This window comes from Xiphophorus hellerii, chromosome 22 (genome assembly GCF_003331165.1).
Source record: "Xiphophorus hellerii strain 12219 chromosome 22, Xiphophorus_hellerii-4.1, whole genome shotgun sequence".
In the NCBI taxonomy this organism is placed as follows: Eukaryota; Metazoa; Chordata; class Actinopteri; order Cyprinodontiformes; family Poeciliidae; genus Xiphophorus; species Xiphophorus hellerii.
The window spans coordinates 25,788,763-25,807,425 of NC_045693.1; the positions used below are offsets into that span (position 1 = coordinate 25,788,763).

An 18,663-nucleotide genomic window follows, 5' to 3' on the forward strand; every position below is an offset into this window, starting at 1 on the left:
TTCACTTATTTTGTTTTGTTGTTTGATTGTTTTTTTAAACTGCTTTTCTTCATTCTTATTTGAATGCCATGTTATACAAAGTTACAACTAAGTTGGTAGGAAGACTTTTCTGGCTCAAGTGGTAAGGGACGCATCCTCGTTCACCTCACCTAAACTGTAGGGCAAGAGGAGGAAAAGGAGAATACAAATGTACAAGCCAAAAAGAAAAAGACAAAGGATGAGCTGAGAATGAGGACAGATTTGACTCAATTTCACCAGTTCCGTTGAGACAGCCGAAAATAATGCCTGATGAATATTCAGACGCAGTAAAAATTCATCTATGGTGATCACAGACATTTCAGACTAGTCATTTGCACTTATACTAAGGTGATAGAGGACAATTTCAAAAAAGGAAATAATTTGAATTAATTTTAGCCAGCTGTATTTCTAGAAGTGAACAATAAAGTGACCAAAAAGCAAGTTGGCAAAGAGAGAAATCTGTGAGAGAGGACGGAAAGGCGGGTGGTTAGATCTATGGCAAAGACTCTCAGGCAGCAACACAGGGAACAGCTGAGAACTCCGACGCAGCTGGAGGTCGGCTGGAACACCAGAGATCTTGTCACAGGAATCTTGCAGAAACCTCATTACTGCTAGTTTTTTTTTTACTTTTTTTTTTTTTTTTGTTCTCTTTAGGAGTCTTAACAACTGCAGCAGTCTGTCCAAAGAGGAGTCTTAAACATTTCATTAAAAGAAGCCGTTGGAATTGTTTTCGGTTAGAACACGGAAAGTATAGCTATAGTAACACAACACAAGTTGCTGCATTTTCATAACCATGGCAAAAATCTCAAAACGACCATTTATGAAAAACGCACAAAACATGAGCTTTAAAACGCAACGCTGGACTGGAGAGTATTTTGTTCAAAACTTATTCGTTTTATAAGGACCATAAAACTGATGACAAACAAAGCCAATATAAGTTACTGTACTGAGAAGAAAAAAGTAAAGAAGCCAAAACTAAGATGAAACTGTGCCATAAGGATGTGTGTGCGTGTGTGTGTGTGTGTTCCATCCTTATTTGTTTCACCTGCTGCACTCCTTCAGCTCTTCACTAATGGCACTCCCCAGGGGGGAAGGGGATTTCAGAAACCATGCACTGTACAGATCAACCTGACTTTGTTCACACAAGACACAATAGCGCACTGACACAGAGGCTCACGCTGCAACCGCTGTGGAAAAAAACAGTGAACGGACAATGGCCTTCTCACAACAAAGATTCTACAACCAAGTTCTCATTTTTGAACAACAGCTGCTAAAAAAAAAAAAATACACCATCAAAACTTGATTATTTGATAGTTAATTATACTTCAATAACTGAGAAATACTTTTTACTCTCCAGGAAACAGAACTTTTAGAAACAGAGGAGCTGGTCGTTAATTTAAAAACCTGTTTTGCTGGTTTTGCTGGCCGCAACGGCCCTGGACGCGCCTCCACGTAGACTTTGGATGTAAACCAGATGCACCTGATGCTCAAATCGCGTTTGGTGTGAACGCACCGTGATTGCTGCTGCCGCCAGTCTGGAGGAGCTGTGTGGGGGAGGAGGACCAGGGGAGGGGTGGTCCATGTGAGCTCGGCTGAGGGCCGAAGCTCCAAGGTGGAGCTTTGGATAAATAGGCGGTGGGTTGTATGAGCAGGCGTTAAGGCACCCATGAATGGTTGCCATGGGAGATTCAAGGATTTCTCAAACATGCATGAATGAATCAAAGCAAGACTCCTGGTGTGTGTCTGATGAGAGAATGACATAAAATATAAAGATAAAAAATGTCAACTTTGCATAGTACCTCCACCCCCTTAATACTATTAGTAATATTTAATGGCTATTAAATGTCAAAATGTCTTTTACAGAGGGGTTAGCTTTTCCTCTTTTCCTTTTTAACATGACCCTCTAAGTCAGTGTTTCAAACTGTGATCCCTGGACCACTTGTGGCCCGTGAGCGCCCCTAGTGGTCCGTGAGGTACTGCATGTTATCGACCGTGATGTTAACTCAAAGTGCGACGCTACAGCTAGCTTACCAAAGGATTGTGTTAAAAATAATATTGGATAAGTGGCTTAAAACCAGGTTACTCAAAAGAAAAGCTGCAGATACTAGTGGAAAGAAAACAACTCCGGGATTACTTATATGATCAGAGGATCTGAGTCATAGCTGCTGAGTGTTGATGTGTTGTTCACTAGCTATTGGATTCTTTTGAACGGCTCTATGCCTAGGGTGAATTGATAAAATCTTAAAAGCTTGAATGAAGTCACTTGCATAAAAACTCAAACAGAAATTCCTTAATGATAACATAGCCAGGCTAACCATAACAGCAATGACGACTTCAGTACAACAGAAGGGAACATTTCTAGTTATTGTTGCCTCCATGACTCTATGGTAGGGAAACATGCCTATCAAGTTTATCCCCACAGGGGCACTGAAATGCTCTGTCCAGAGGAGTGGGAGATGGCCCGGGGTTGACTTCACAAACAAAAGGCGACAACTGTCATAAATGACTCCCCTGTGGGTCTGCATGTCAGCCATAGTACTAACATGGGGTAACAGCAAGGGCTTTGAGAGACCGTGAGGCCAACAGGGCAGCCTCTCAAACAAGCAAGCTGCTGCATGATGCTTTTACACACCAAATTATAATAAGTAGAATTTTAGACATTTTGATATTGTGAAGTTTTTTGGTTCTTCTGTTTTTGTGTAAAAGAGTACAGCACTGATTTAAGGAGTAAGTGGTGACTCACTTTAATCAAAACTTACAAACTCTCCAGTTCTATTTTCTACCAACATTGGGTTTACATTTTATTGTTTTAACTCAAAAGGAAGAGGGGATGGGGAAGTATGAAGCTAACGAAACGCAAGCACCTTAACTACTGTTGTTCACACAGCACTTAACTTGTACATATACATTAAGTGCACCACCTTAGGTGCCGTTTGTCATAAGGAATCTTTTCACACTTAACCCCACGCCATCCCAGCTTCAAATATCTTACACCAACATCTGTCAAACTGAGGTTGATTACCAAGAGTTTCTCAGAATATGTTGTTTAGTAATAGACATTGGAACAAACACAATATCTGCCATTATACTCAGAGGTCGCGCTAGACTGTTTTATTGTCCGTCATTTTGACTAACAGAATAAAAAGAAATCCGTCATGTAGTATTTTTACCCGTCAAACGCACAGTGCCTCACTAATTCCTCCTGGTTGCATTTGCAGAGAAATCTGCGCTAGTTCATCAGTCAGTTGGATCTATCTGATCCTAACCAATCATTTGAACTTTGCAAGCTTTTTACCCAGTGTGTGGACCGGGCATGTGCTTTTACGAGGATTTTTTTTGCGTGGTTTCGCATCTACGAAATGGACACGTTACATCTGCCGCGCTGCTCCTGAGCGCCGCTCTCCTTCTGGGCGCGGGAGAGTAACGTCTTCCAGCTCCATGCCCGCAGGGTGAGATAAGTCTAATTCTTCCCAGCGGCAGAGCCGCGTCCGCATTAGTTGTGCAGCGCACTGCGCATGTTACGGTCTTATTAAGTTCTGCACCTTTATTTATTTCCTCAAGATAAACTGCCGGCTCCTCTGCTTAGACTATAAATGGATTAGCTCAACATTGCATTCTCTTTAGTTTCCTCTGTTCTACATGTAATGGAAACTGGAATTGAACGCGCCATGTCAATCAAAGGTTTAGAATGCGCTTCCTCTGCGATTAACTCTTTGCGTAAAGTCTATAATGAATACACATGTGCACCAGTCAAGGGTGTGAATTATAACCTGTCAAAATTACGGACTGGCTCAAATTTTTTCCATTGATTTAAAGAAAAAGAAAAAAAAACAAACGGTCAAATACGGAAAATATTCTGTTAACGCGACCCCTGATTTCACTATACCTAACATACTCCTACTGTGGTTGAACATTATGCAGATTATGAGGGATGCACTGATATGAAAGTTTGGGTTGACAATGATATGTACCAATATTGCTGTTTTGTCTGAAAACCTACAACAATTCTATTTCTCTAGCACCTCACTAAATGGGGTTTAAAATGTAGGAATGATATGATCAAAAATGTAAGTGGAACATTTTCAAGCCTTTATGTCATGAACTGGCCAATGCAATCCCTTATGCTGGGGCATGCATGCAGTGACAGTGGAGTGGACAAACTCCCTTTTAGCATGAAAAAGATTGGGGAAGACAAACTGATTATTGATGCAACACTGACACCCCACCTCCATGCATACACTTCATCTGTAACTAAAACTAAAAACTTCCTGATGATCTGGGTTTCTGCTCCAAACACACACGACTCCTTTCACACTCTCACATGGAGCACATACATTTTACCTGCTTGTGAGCCCATCTCTTTGCTTTGCCCTTGTGTATTGGAAGGTTTCGTTCCATAGGAAATATTTGTAAACTCTAAAGATCAGAAAAACAAAATAATTCTATTCTCCAGCTGAAAAATTTAGGATAAGGGTTTTTTTTAATACAATTGTGCTTTGTGCATTACAGAACTGCAGAAGTATACTCTGCCATTGCTGCTCTGGTGACAAACAGAGCTATAGGTTGGTGTGAAGTGATTGCTAACCTCTTTGCAACGCAGGTTATAAATAATTGCATTTTTGTAATAGCTTCTCTCTTCTGTTTTAAGCCTGTGCTTTGAAAACGGTTTATTATTTGTCCCTAATAATAAACTTACGGAGAGATTGCTTTCTGAAAAGGTTGTACAAAAAAAAAAAAAGGCTGGCTCAGCTGAACATTAGCCCTATTTTGTTTTAATGTAGACCTTTCTTATCCACAAAGTTGCTTTCTGCAGGCTGTCAACCTCACTCCAGTCCTGTTCGGCACATGCAAGGGTGCGCCTATCCAATTGGACTGGCATCACGGCTATGGAATGCTGAAGTCCACATTTTTCCCATTCAGCAAGGAAAAACGGTCTTTCAAAGCCAATCAGCTAGAAATTTTGCTTTGTTTTTATTTTCAACTGAACTTCCTGGAACCTATTATGGAGCTGTCCGGGATGTATATTTAGCTATGGCAACACAGGGCCTCCTCGCCCATTTGCGCCACTGGTCATGTCACCTCTGATAAACAGAAAAACAATTGGCTATCCCTTTTGTCACCTTAAAGAAAGCAAGGCACTGTGTTCCTGAGTGTAAATAACATAACGTGCTTGCAAACACCACAAGTAGTCCTGTGAACATTAGAGGACATCTTCAGAACAACATACTCAACTTCTACTTTTCAGTGGCTGAAAGTCACAATTAAAAAAAAACAAAAAACTTTGTTATAAACTGCTCCTATAAATGTACTTTGAGAGAAATGCAAATATTTAGAATGTACTTAGCACCGACGGTGGGTACCAATCAAAAGCCATAGAGGTATGTGAAACAGTCAGACAAAGGTAAGAACAAACATGTCTACAAATGCAGTTGACAAATGTTAGGGTTAAAAACAGATCAAGCTGCGAAAATTATAGAAGCAAGTATGGCTGTAGCGATTCCTCGAATGATTCGAGTACCTCGATTATTGAAATTCCTCGAGGAAAACGTATCTGCCTTGAAGCTTCGTTAAATTATGTTTTATTACTTAGCGCACCGTGATCCGGCCGGGACATTTTTTGCGTTGCGCAGCGCTCTCGCTTCTGCCTGAGTTGTTGACGAAAGCTAAGTGTTAGCAGCATGATGTCCAATTTTCAAGTTTGGTCCAGGGGGCGGTTTATTGATTGATGGTAATGTCATCAATCAATAAACCAGTTTTTATCGTTTTCAGGGGACCGATAAGCATCCTTAAAATGACTGGCGTGATGCCTGAAGTATGGCAGCCTTTCTCCTCCAGGAGCTGCTGGTTCAAGGCGAACGGCAAGAAGGGCGCTGCAGGAGAATTTATACAGGTAAGCAGATAGACTGAACACGGCGGGCGGCTGAGTAGTTGATGGTTATAGTGCAGGTGTAGTTTTATGGACGAACCAGAAAATTTATTTCATATCATCCCGGTCTCAACAAACGGGTGGTGGGGCGCATCGTGACGGTACATAGCTGGTAGATGTGTTTCTATGTGTGACTAACAAAGGTGTCAAATCCAGTCGCTAACATGGACAGAAAAGCTATAAATGTTTGGGCAAGGTGAGAGTTCATCTATTAAATTGACTGAAGATGAATACATAAACGAAAAGTTGGAGTATGGACATTTTTTATAAGCATATTTGAGAGCCTGTCTCTTTATTATTAAATTGAATATAATTTCTGATTTTTAAACAACTTTTCTTTAGGTTAACTTAGAAAGTGAGCTATTATTGTCAAGTTAATTCTCTACACTACAGAAAAGTTATTGTTAGGGAAGCTCAAATGTGAAAAATTGGACTGATGTTGATATCTGATAGTAACACTGCTGTTATGTTAGATTTACCAATATTTTATTTTATTTTTGCATCCAATTACACGATTAATCATAAAATAATCGATAGATTACTCTATTGCTAAAATATTCATTAACAGCCCTAGAAACAAGGTTTATCCATTATGAGGAAACAATCTGACATCTGATATTTATTAATACCATGTAGTTTTCTTATAAATGCCATTTAATATATGAAGTCAGACTTACACTTGTACATTCTCTTATTTCATCATTCTAATTCAACGTTTTGACTAGAGTGGGCAAGCCTGTTCTGATATGACCCAATTAATCACAACAGTAAGATTCATGATAAAAATATCACAGAATAACTGACTCAACAGAAGAAAAAAAAAAAATCACACAGTCTAACTGAAATGTTTCGCTTAAATATGTCTGTCATAGCAAAAGGTGACTGTAAAAGGTGGCAGATTTTTTTTTTATTCCTAGCTCAACAGAATTTCTTCTGGCCCATGTCACCATTTTCAAACAGGGCAGCATTTCTTTTTATATTTGGATGTCAATTTAGGAGACAATCAACATAAGAAGTACAGTGCACGTTTAGTATCTCTGAGGATCTAAGCTACAGATCAGCCTCGGTGCAATGCTTTACTAATTGGGTATGTGTATTACAATGTCTGTGGACACAATACCCTTATGGGGCATGAAATAACAAGCAGCTGTGTGTCAGGAGACTATATGTGCACATAAAGGAGACTGTGTCCGTGTGTGGGTGTGTGTGGGGGTGTGTGTGTGCATGTAATAGCTGCTGGGAGGTTTATTAACCCAGTCTATCAGGGCTGAGTGGGATTCACACTGAGACACTGAAGGCTTAAGGATGCGAGTGCCACACCAGGCAAGACAATTCTTCCCTGAAATACTAATATGGACTCTGATTTCCAACCACAACACTAAACCTCCTCCCCACAACCAGAGCAGGGACCTCCAAGCCAGCTCTGTCTCCTAGTGCGCAGATGCTTTGATGTTCAGCTGAGGACATTTTAAAACAGCAGCCTCAATTGCTTAGCATTGACTTTCTACATACCCACAGCAGTGTGACGTCACACACAGCTGCTGTAGTCCCGATTCCTCTCTTGTCAGAAAACTGACCGACTGTTGTTCTAAAGTAGAGAGTGAAGCAGTCAGATCAAAAGGAGGTTTCTTTTTAAATTCAAATTTTGCACCAACAAAACACCTTATATTTTTTGATGAAAGCTCCTGAACAAGGTCCTTTGCATTAAAACTAATATACAAGGTTTCCCCCAGAAAACTTCCTAAGCCTGGTGGTTGGGCGCTAGGTCAGTCATTCATCCAGCGGACCGTCATGTTTAGGAGTTAAAAAATGCTTAAAGTTGACAGGAAATTTGAAAAATGTGAAAATATCACTTGATAATTATGTGTTATTGAAAGATTGGAAGATTAATACCTGAACACCAACTATACAGTCTTAAAAAAGGCAAACTTTTTAAAAGGACTTAAATAAATAAGCAATGCTTAGCCTGGTGGGGGCACAAGTAAAGCCTTTTGGCTCACCAGGCTTGTAATACACTGGGGGGAAACCCTGAATATATCATTTCATTACCAGCTCATAATCCGACTAAATAGTTCTACACAAATTTAGACAAAACAAAGAAGCTATATGTGGAAGAAAAAGTTATGACTTAATGGCAAGTAGACATTTGCCATATGTCATGAATGAAGTTTAGCAATGATGGTAGAACAGCAAAAAAAATTTACAGTGACATATATTGTTGATGATCTCAATGAATTCAAATGGTCGTCTCCTCCCTGTGGTTTAAAATTAGACACCCCAATTTACACAATGAAAACCTACACCTGTCACCTTTAGAAATTGTCAATACCAACTGGATAGTCAATCTTGAAAATGCTTTTTAGCCAGTCAACATGTCACCACATGCCAGCCATGAGCCTGTTTTAGAGCTGACCACTATGGAAGACTCGTTTCAGCATCCAAGGGTGTTGATGCATTCCACACTCCCCTAAAGCCTACCGTTTTATTGATGATCCAAACTCCATGGGGAGTAATTAAAGCAACATTAGACTGAGAGACCTAAAGTATGGCAAGTACATCGTCTTTGTTTGCTTTATTTTTATTTTTTTAATGCAGGACCTCTCATGGAAAAAAAGGATAAAAACGTCCAACGAAATAAAATGCAGTAAATAAACGCTTCAAAAACAAACAGCAGACTTTGAGAGGGGTGATTGATAGACATTTAAAAGGTACTATTATCCTGTTATTACTGTACACAATATAAATATTCCAAAAATGTACCTGAACACTGTTTTATTAGAACAGATAAGGATTTTTTTTTAACATTGAGGTGTTTTCTGTTTTGGGCACTTATTGAAATTAAATTAAAATATGTTCTGTTTGTTTCGATTTGTAAGAGGAAACAATGGTAACATGTTTGTTGGTTTCTTCCAATTTAGTTCTAACTTTATTTAAGAAGTCTGTCTTTCATTGTTCATGCTGTTGGTGTGGTTTGGTTATTTCCGATGCATTATAATTAAAGAAGCTTCAACTAACAATCCGAGCATACCAGAAAGACCCGGGGCTGGGATTCAAACCCAGGACCTTCTTGCTGCAAGGCAACAGTGCTACCAACTGCGCCACTGTACGGCCCCTAACAAAACAAAAAGTTATGGTTGGATAATTTAATTTTGCGTCCATGTAAGATTATTTATTCCGAAAACATTTTAATCAGTTCAAGGAATTTTGCGCATGGAAACACAGCTGCAGAAGGTACTGCAGTGGACGATTATGGGTTGTATAAAGAAGAAAAGCAATGCCAGCTGTGTGGTCATTTTTCTTCCATAGTGTAAAAAAGGTAGAGAAATATAGCTGAAAAATCTGTTATCGGACATAAGTCAAAATTTTTCATATTGGTGCATTGCTGTTTAATGCAATAAGGAAAGTCTTCAGTTGTAAAAATATTGGTTAATGAGTGAATAAAATTAAATTACACAATTGCCATATAGAGCAACCTCCATCTTGATTTAGTAAAACCTGGAATGTTGTGGCTTTCCCTTTATTAAGTGATTGTTGTATCACCATTCCAGCTGTCTTTGTTAGTTTAACAGCCTTTTAAGCTGTTTTTTTTTTTTTCTTTCTGGCAGTCGAAAGTTTGGTCTTTGAATCTGCATCTCTTCTACCTGATAACCTTTGGTAGTTGTCCTTGTAATACACTTTATGTGGCTTGAGTTGTTTTGAAAAAGTGATATATAAATAAATTTGACCTCAATTCATCCAACCATACAGATTCCAGGTACTTACATTCAAAATGTCTTATGGCTTGTAAAGCAGCAACTTCAAGGACTCAATGTCACTCCCCGTCTATTCATTTTCTATGAAACTTGTCTGCTGAGGCAGCATAATTCACGCATGTAAAATTTTGAGCTTGTGCACGCATATGTGCACATGCAGGCTAATTACACGACACGAGAAAGTTTAAAAATCTTCAGCTTCTGTCGCCATCGCGTATGTTGGCTTCACCCCAAGTGGCAGAAACCCTTTGCCTTTTGCTGTCGTTAGTCGCTCCCCGTGTGTCGAGCCCATTACACTTACTACTCTCCTAAATCATGTAACTATGATGGGGGAAAAAAACCAAAACATATATATATACTTTACAGAACAAAGATGCAGGTTTTAAAGAAACCACCCAACAAAATAAGCTGTTTTTTTTTTTCTTTGTTTTTGGATGAATCTAGTTCAGAGAAATTCAAAGCTTTGACTAAACTGAGTTGGTATTAATGTAAGCGTTTGTTTTACGTACAAGGATTGCCCAGGCTGACCTCCACCTATTCTCCTTTCGGTCTTTGGGTTTATAAGGGCCGGTGTGTTGTGTTCATGTTTATCCAGGCTTCCTGTCAGCACATCCAAATCCCCTGTGGAACCTTCAAACCTCTCTTGCATCAAACCTCTAAGCTCTCTCAGCGCCTGAAATCGGCCCCGTCCCGCCCTGCCTCCAACTGAATACACACACCCCAACCAGGATGATTAATAGCCCTCTGCTCAGACTCTTCATCCACTCACCACATTGTTTAGAGCCTCTGAAACAGGACAACACTTGCATCCCCTCTTCACACTGGACTTAAGCCGCGCCTGTCAGTCCCCGGTTAGGGACCTGTTAACTGACCAGATTTATAGCTACTAACTAGCACTAGATGGCACCCAGTCTGAGGAGGGGGACAACTGCTTGGCCAAATGCTGTAAAATACCTGCCTCATGGGGCGTGCTGTGGTGGCGCAGGGGTTTAACACGCCCCACGTTTGGAGGCCCTAGTCCTCGACGTGGACGTCGCGGGTTCGACTCCCAGTCCCGCCGACCTTTGCCACATGTCTTCCCCCCTACGAATACGAGCCACCACAAAATACGAGCCACTAGCGTCGCAAAACTCTGAGAAAAAAACTGAAAAAAATACCTGCCTCATGCATGAATCTCCCATCATTACTCACTACTGCAGCATGATGCAGCTCAGCTTTTATGAAAAGTGTGATTTTTAGCTAAAGTTACTTAGATGAGCAAGGTTTGAAGATTACATAATTGTTAAATACCCCAGGGAATGAAGTGTTGCAGAATTGTAGTGTTTGACTAAAATTGAATTCAAAGTCCCAAGCCCTTTAAAAGGAAGAACACGCCAAGATCTCTGGCTCTCGTAATCGCCTGACAAAAGTACACCTTTTAGAGTGTTACCCTGATACGTCAAAAATAAAGCAGCTTCATTGGGAAAAATTTTGAGAATAGCCTTGTGACTATCATACTGGTGTGGCATGAAAGCCAGAAAGCAACTATAATTATTTGAAAGCAAATCCAGTGTGGAATGAAAAACATGTCTTATTTTAAAATACATGTATTGATTCTTAGATACAAGTGTCTTTTAGAAAATAAGTGTTTCTTGGTTCTGACCTCAGTTTGCTGTCGACTATTACAGTCTAATCAAATTTTCAAATTGTAATTCAATAAGAATTTGAACTTATTGGTGATCCACCCAGGAACAATTAAACTGTACCCCCACCACAGTTAAAGAAACCTTACAAAATGTATGCACTGTAAAAAAAGCAAATTCTGCATCTAAGGAAATGGAAAATTGAAGCTGTTTGATAATAAAAAGAAAATGATAAAATAAAAATCCACTACACCTTAGTATACTAGTTTTTAACTCGTAATAAAAGCATATATTGCTAAAACATCAATACTAAAGTCCTTCTTATTAGACATTAGGGAGAAAAGCGCCTGTTCGGTTTGTGGTCTTTTATGTCCTTTAAATAACACTGACAGGAATGAGAATCTAACATGTGATCTCCAGCTCAAAGCCGACATACAGAGCCCTCAAAGCAGACATGCCGAGCATTACAATGAGGCAGATTCTCCCATCTCAGAATGGAATCGAGAGTAAACAATTTTGAATAAGTGGCTAAGCGACATGAATTATGGTTCTTTCTCCTCAGCATTGGCCAGCTGCCTTGTCCTGCTCCAATTGGGAATGATATATGAGCAAAGATCAGGTGGCACGGAGCAGGACGCGAGGGAATGACGGCTAAAGGAATGGGCGAACAGCTACAACCAGATGCCAAGTGCTTGGCCGAAACCCCCTGGGGTCCGCCAGTCCCAGTCTGACCACAGCTGTGGATTGACACAATACAGAAATACACACACTTGACCTTGACAAGAAACAAATAGAAACGGCATGTGCACGATCTCTCTTTATGACTGACATGATGGTAACATTTATAGATAGTAATGGTCTTGGATATCTAGTTTAGATAAGAAGCAAGAATCACCGCCTCCATCCCCCGACAGTGGTCAAAGCAAATAAATAGACCACTCCTCTGGAGACTAGGCATGCGTGGGTTACTGGTTTGAAGGTACACGAAATATGAAAATTTTTCCGTCATACCGTCCCTGCGGTATGAGCATTTTTTTCTGTCTGGTCAGAGACAAAGTGGAGGTCAAATCTCAGCATTTGTGCAGCAGCAGTATAACAACACCTCCTCCCCACGCACCCATGTATAGCTACTAACTTTGCAAGTTCAGGCAAGTCCCCCCAAAGTGACTTATTCTGAAAGAATAACATCCTCTATATGGGAATACTTCGGCTACCATAACAAGACAAGGAAATGTCGAGGAAAAAGGTGGCCCTATGTGCAAAACGTGCTTATGAACAGCGGCAGCCAGAGGAGGCGGACATGATCGCACGTCTAGCTAAATTCAAGCTAAAGTTTGTGCCGTCTTGAAATGAACAAGCTAATGCTACCGTGTAGCATTAGTGAAAAAAATACCATCATATTACTGAGACACATTATGCTGGTCACAACTGCACGAGTGTTTTTGGAATGGTCTCATTTTGAGTTAAAGGCGAAAGTACCAACTCTGTCTTCTAAAACCCACAGTTGGTTGTGGCAGACGGATGCTTGCACTGAGCCAGGTTCTGGTTCTGCTAGAAGTTTCTTCCCGTTAAAGGGGAGTTTTACCTCAAGCGTGCTCAGTGTGTGGGATTGTTGTAAAGTCAACAACATCGCAAGCAATTGTCACTATCTGCTGTCCCAGGATGAGTGAATGCTGCAAGTCAATGATTCAATGCCATCTGCTGGGTTTTCTTAGTCAGAAAAATTTTTTTAAACCAACTTGGATGCACTGAACTTAACAGCACTGTTCATAACTAGGATCAATTGCATGTATGATTTATTTATTTTTTTGAAAGTTCCTTGAGACGACACTGTTGTGAATCGGCACTATATAAATAACCTGAATTGACCAAACAGCTGTTTATCCAGTTCTACTTTGGAAGAACTAGAAAACGAATGTAGCAAATGTCAGCTGCAGGTAATAAAATAATATTCTTCAATATTTGGAGTACAACAGAATACAACTCTCTGTTATCTGCCTCTGGTGTGGTGCTAGTGATTCAAGTCAATTAGAGGTGTGCTTGTAAATTTTGTTGGTTTCAGCTGAGAAAAAAAAAAAAAAAAAAAAGGGAGCTGTCAGTCAAAAACCCACTCTGGCTATGTGTCTGGGGGGCTGCAAAGTCCTCTAAATCTGTATCTCTATGAATAAAAATGAAGGGATTTAGGAGGAGACCGTGTCTTCTGCAGACTTGTCAAAATCTGACCTTCGCAGCAGCAGAGGGGGTTGACTAGAAAGGAGAAGGAAAGACTTGAAGATTTGAACCGATAAGGCTCAGTGGCTACTGCATAAAGAGATGAAACTGGGGGGAAAGAGAAAAAAAAAAAAGATGAATTAATGAAAAGCAGCTCTACACAACATGTTGTTATAGCAAAAGGAAAAAATAAAGGGGCATATACAGAGGGGCCATTAGTCAGCTTTGGGAATGGCTCATCGAATCACATTACAGACATCCGTAACTGAAAGTATTGGTAGTTATAAAAGAGGTCAAAGAAAGAGATATTATCCTTCTGTCAAAGATGCTCAAACAGATCACATGATAGAATCCGTTTACAAAATATATTTCATGCCTCATTCTGTATGTGGAAAAACATTTTTAAAAAATACTTTGCTGACTCAACAACAACCTCTACACATGGAAAACTTAAGTAGGGCAATAGAAAGTGAGTTTGGTAGAATCTCCAGAAATAGAATCTGTATCACTATGCAGGTAATGTGACCCTTTTACGGTATTAACAAGTCGTGCCATTGCAGTAATACTGATAAATATTGTGGCGACAGTATTAGTGCAATAAAAATGACTCTGTCTTTACTTCCGTCTTTCTCATGTGTGCTTCCAACACTGACCATTAGCATCTTAAACACTGTGTGAACAGGTGTGGACTTCTGCTGCGGTGAGTCTCCGTCTAATAGGCTGCTGCAGAAGGTACTGCAGTGGACGATTATGGGTTGTATAAAGAAGACAAGCAATGCCAGCTGTGTGGTCATTTTTGTTCCACAGTGTAAAAAAAGGTAGAGAAATATAGCTCAAAAATCTTAGTCAAAATTTTTCATATTGGTGCATTGCTGTTTAATGCAATAAGGAAAGTCTTCAGTTGTAAAAATATTGGTTAATGAGTGAATAAAATTAAATTACACAATTACCTTATAGAGCAACCTCCATCTTGATTTAGTAAAACCTGGAATGTTGTGGCTTTCCCTTTATTAAGTGATTGTTGTATCACCATTCCAGCTGTCTTTGTTAGTTTAACAGCCTTTTAAGCTGTTTTTTTTTTTTCTTTCTGGCAGTCAAAAGTTTGGTCTTTGAATCTGCATCTCTTCTACCTGATAACCTTTGGTAGTTGTCCTTGTAATACACTTTATGTGGCTTGAGTTGTTTTGAAAAAGTGATATATAAATAAATTTGACCTCAATTCATCCAACCATACAGATTCCAGGTAGTTACATTCAAAATGTCTTATGGCTTGTAAAGCAGCAACTTCAAGGACTCAATGTCACTCCCCGTCTATTCATTTTCTATGAAACTTGTCTGCTGAGGCAGCATAATTCATGCATGTGAAATTTTGAGCTTGTGCACGCATATGTGCACATGCAGGCTAATTACACGACACAAGAAAGTTTAAAAATCTTCAGCAATATTTCTATTGCAATGCAAAATGTGTACTCAGGACACAATCATGTTCTGCAGGATATTTTAATGCATCTAAGGCTTTGAACATGTGGGTAAAAGAATACACCTCACGTTGGAGTGTATGTTTAAGTGGAAAGAGTGTGAAGTTTCTCCGCCTGCCAATGTGCCAATTTGATTGAACAGCCGCCACTCTGTCCTGCAAGTCAAACCGCTGTTGCTTGGCACCATGCATTGACCGTGAACCAAGCACAGCGTCAGTGCCTCCAAGCGTTGGCCTCCTTGCGAGCAGTCACAGCTACACCACTGCATCACATTCTTCAAAGAGTTACTATAGATGGTGATGGCTTTTGGCAGGAAGGATCTCCAGTCTCATGAAGAGGATGGTCAGGGCTGTCCATAATTTTCTTGATTTTATGAAGAATCCTTCTTTGCATCATCATTTCTACAGGTTCAACAGTCGGCCCCAGAACAAAACCAGCCTCCATTACCGGTTTGTTGAGCCTTCTCAGGTCCCTGGCTCTGACGCTGCTGCCCCAACAGAAGACGGCAGACGAGACGACACAACAACAGACTCGTAGAAGATCTGAAGCATCTTGCTACAAACCTTGAAAGATGTTAGCTTACTCAATAAGTACATCCTGCTCTGTCCCTTCTTACAGACGCCTTTACTTTTGCTTCTCCAGTCCAGTCTGTGGTCCAGATGAACACTGAGGTATTTAAATTCCTCAACCACCTCCACTCCTTCTTCCATGATGGAAATAATGTTCTGTCTAATCTTGTTTCTACTGAACTCTACAATCATCTCTTTTGTTTTCTTCACATCCAAGACGAGGTTATTGTTTCCACACCATCACACAAAGCGCTCCACCACTTCTCAGATCTCATCTCATTGTCATGTTGAAAAAAGTAGCAGATAGACACATCTACTGTATTAGCAAATAAATAACTTCCTTTTTTTTAACTAACTTTACCAGAACATCTTAATGCTTTAGGGAATGCTAACACTGTAACATGGCTGTTACTGGATACACTGCTGGCATAGAAAGCCTCAAACATTCTTGTTATGACAGATTTGGTTGAGGGTTTTTTTTTTGTGCAAAACTGCAAGTTGATGCTGGACTGAAACTGTGAATTGATAAATAAAAAAGTTGTTAGTATGGTCTACTGAATGCCTATGTCGTTGGGTTCAATTCCCTTACTTCAAACACGGAAATAAACACACTGAAAAGCAAAAGGTTTAAAAAAAAAAAAAAAAAAAGACAAAAAATAAATTCCACGTATAAAATGACAAGGCCTGAACTTAATGGAACTGACTTTTTGGAAGGAAAGAAGGAAGAGCTGAAGCATGGTAACACATGGTGAACGACTGCCCCATTTTCAACTGTGCTGCCATTGTTGGAGAGATGAGAAAAGATCTTATATTTTCCAGGAGTTGAGGGAAACTTTTTTTTTTTCCTGCTTTGAGAAAGGAGGGACAACACTTCCTTTCCCAGAACAATTTATCTCCCTTCTTGACAAGACTCCCTGCTATATTTACCCAACTAAAATTGCAGATGATATACTTCCAGCTGCAACACTCTCCACCTCCATAGCACATGCTCCTGTCAATCAGAGATTTCAACAGAGCAGAAGTGCCAGTGAACCCCGTTAAAGATGTGGAGTATGTTATAGTGAGAATGGAACACGCAAAAATAAGGGCAGAAGAAGAAAAAAAAACAAACTTGCAACAACATATTTCTTTTGCTGGCTGTTTTTTGTTGTTAGAGAGAGCAAAGATCTTGGTTAAAACTAACAGAATGTGGACAGCTGGGCCATTTCTGTGCTTAAAGCCACAGCAAAACATAGCACAGAAAGAGTTTATAGCTAAATTTCTGCATGAGCTGCAGTTATCTGAGCTCTATTTGTCTCCAGTCAGCCCTAAGAAACCATCTAATGGCAATGTACTGTTCGGATCTGAGATTAAAGTAGGAATAAGACCCTCAAGCATCCATGACAAACGTTTTCTAAACGAAAGAAAGTACTTGGCTTCTGTCCTGGTGAAATAATGCAGTGGTGGTAGGAACAACAAGAATGTTAGGTTTTTTTTTGTGATTTTAGAGAAAGAAAAAGTATGGGATAGAGAGAAGGAAAAAAAAAAGAAAGAAAGGGTACAAGGAGGGTTAACGTTGTGTGGTGAATTCCTCCTCAGCCAGCAGTGCCTGTCCATCTCAGAGAGCAACAGGCATTCCCTGGAGGAAGGCTCAAGCTGCAGGACCATACATTTCCACCGAGCTCCATGTGTTACATCTTATTGCCCACATCTCGTACGCGCAGGGGCCACAGTATTGTGGGACCTGGCCGCAACTTTCATGGCCAAGGCATGCAGGGCCAGAACTAAGAGCCACAGCTTGGCTTTCTCAGACCACAGCGAACGTTTTCAAACGGCAATACTAGACACACAAAGGAGCGCATCCGTAAATGAGATGAGATTTATCAGCTGACCAATTTATCGGTGGATCCTCACAGATTCAAGTCAGTGTGGCTGGAAAACGCTGATGTGTTACCATCACTTCCAGCCAGAAGAAACACGCAGGTGCAGTACAACAGAGGATATACTGGATGATCCTAAAAGCATAGGCTGTATCTTTCAATCTGGCAAACCCAACTTCTCTATTGGCTTACACAGAAACTTCATGACACTGAGCTTACCTCTTATGTTGTTGAGTATTTCCTTGAGATGGCCGAAGCTGTTCAGTAATGGGTCTTGTTCTTCATCCTGACCAGAGAAACGCAATTAGAGGTTGCTGAGGTGCAGTTCTGCTCTAAACACTCGTTTCTTTGCGAACTCAACTTTAATATGGACGACTCAGTAATTAGAACGTACCAGTGAAGTATGGTTATTCCATCGAGAGTTTCTCTTAATAGCTCCAACAACTGTGGTTATTTCACCTTGGACAATGTAGATGTTTTTGTCCACCATGCTGCTTCTCTAGTAAGAGATGAATAACACAAAGCAATTCAGTTTAGAGCTTTAAAAATGTAAACAAGGGCTGAAAAACAACTATTCTGAATTCACGTTGACAGTTATTAGACATTGTTCCCAATAATAATCTCCACGGGATTTCTAACCTATATCATATAGTACAGAGCATAGAAATTTGTTCACAAAGTCACTTTACACTTTCACTGCCTTTGGAGCTTTTAAGGGTTTTTGTAACACCAGTTTTTAGTTAAGACTCATTTTGTTAGTATACACCCTCTCCACCACATAGTGGACAGACAGCGGAGCACCTTCTCACATAGGCTGCTCCAGCTCCGCTGTCGTAGGGACAGATACAGGAAATCCTTCCTGCCACATGCCATCTCACTGTACAATAAAAGCTAAATCGCTGTTCTGCACTAATCAGTCCGATTTTGCACAACTGCACTATGGCACACTTGCTGTGCATATATTTACATATACATATCTGCATTTTTTTTTTTAATCTTTGCAAGGACTGCTCTTAAGTTGCTTTTTATATTAACAGCATTTCATATTTTTACAATTTATAGCATTTTATATTTTATTTTTATTTTATCTACAACTACTACTCAGTGGTAGTTGTTATTGTGTCTTGTCTCTATGCTGTAACTGCGAAATAATTTCCCTGCTGGGATGAATAAAGTACTTCTATTCTATTCTATTCTATACATACATGCAATTTTTCACAAAGTCATC

General features: G+C 39.9%; 1 protein-coding gene across 4 annotated transcripts in view; it reads right to left on the bottom strand.

Annotated features, from left to right (window-relative positions):
- The window catches only part of gbf1 (golgi brefeldin A resistant guanine nucleotide exchange factor 1), a 60,186-nt gene that overhangs the window by 39,639 nt on the left and 1,884 nt on the right, over positions 1-18,663 (bottom strand). For all 4 annotated transcript variants that reach the window (XM_032552611.1, XM_032552610.1, XM_032552609.1 and 1 more), the window contains exons 2-3: positions 17,830-17,934; positions 17,655-17,721 (exon numbers count right to left, since the gene is read on the bottom strand). In XM_032552611.1, coding sequence (XP_032408502.1) covers positions 17,655-17,721; positions 17,830-17,925 — 163 coding nt within the window. In that variant the 5' untranslated portion in view covers positions 17,926-17,934. The remainder of the gene's footprint in view (positions 1-17,654; positions 17,722-17,829; positions 17,935-18,663) is intronic.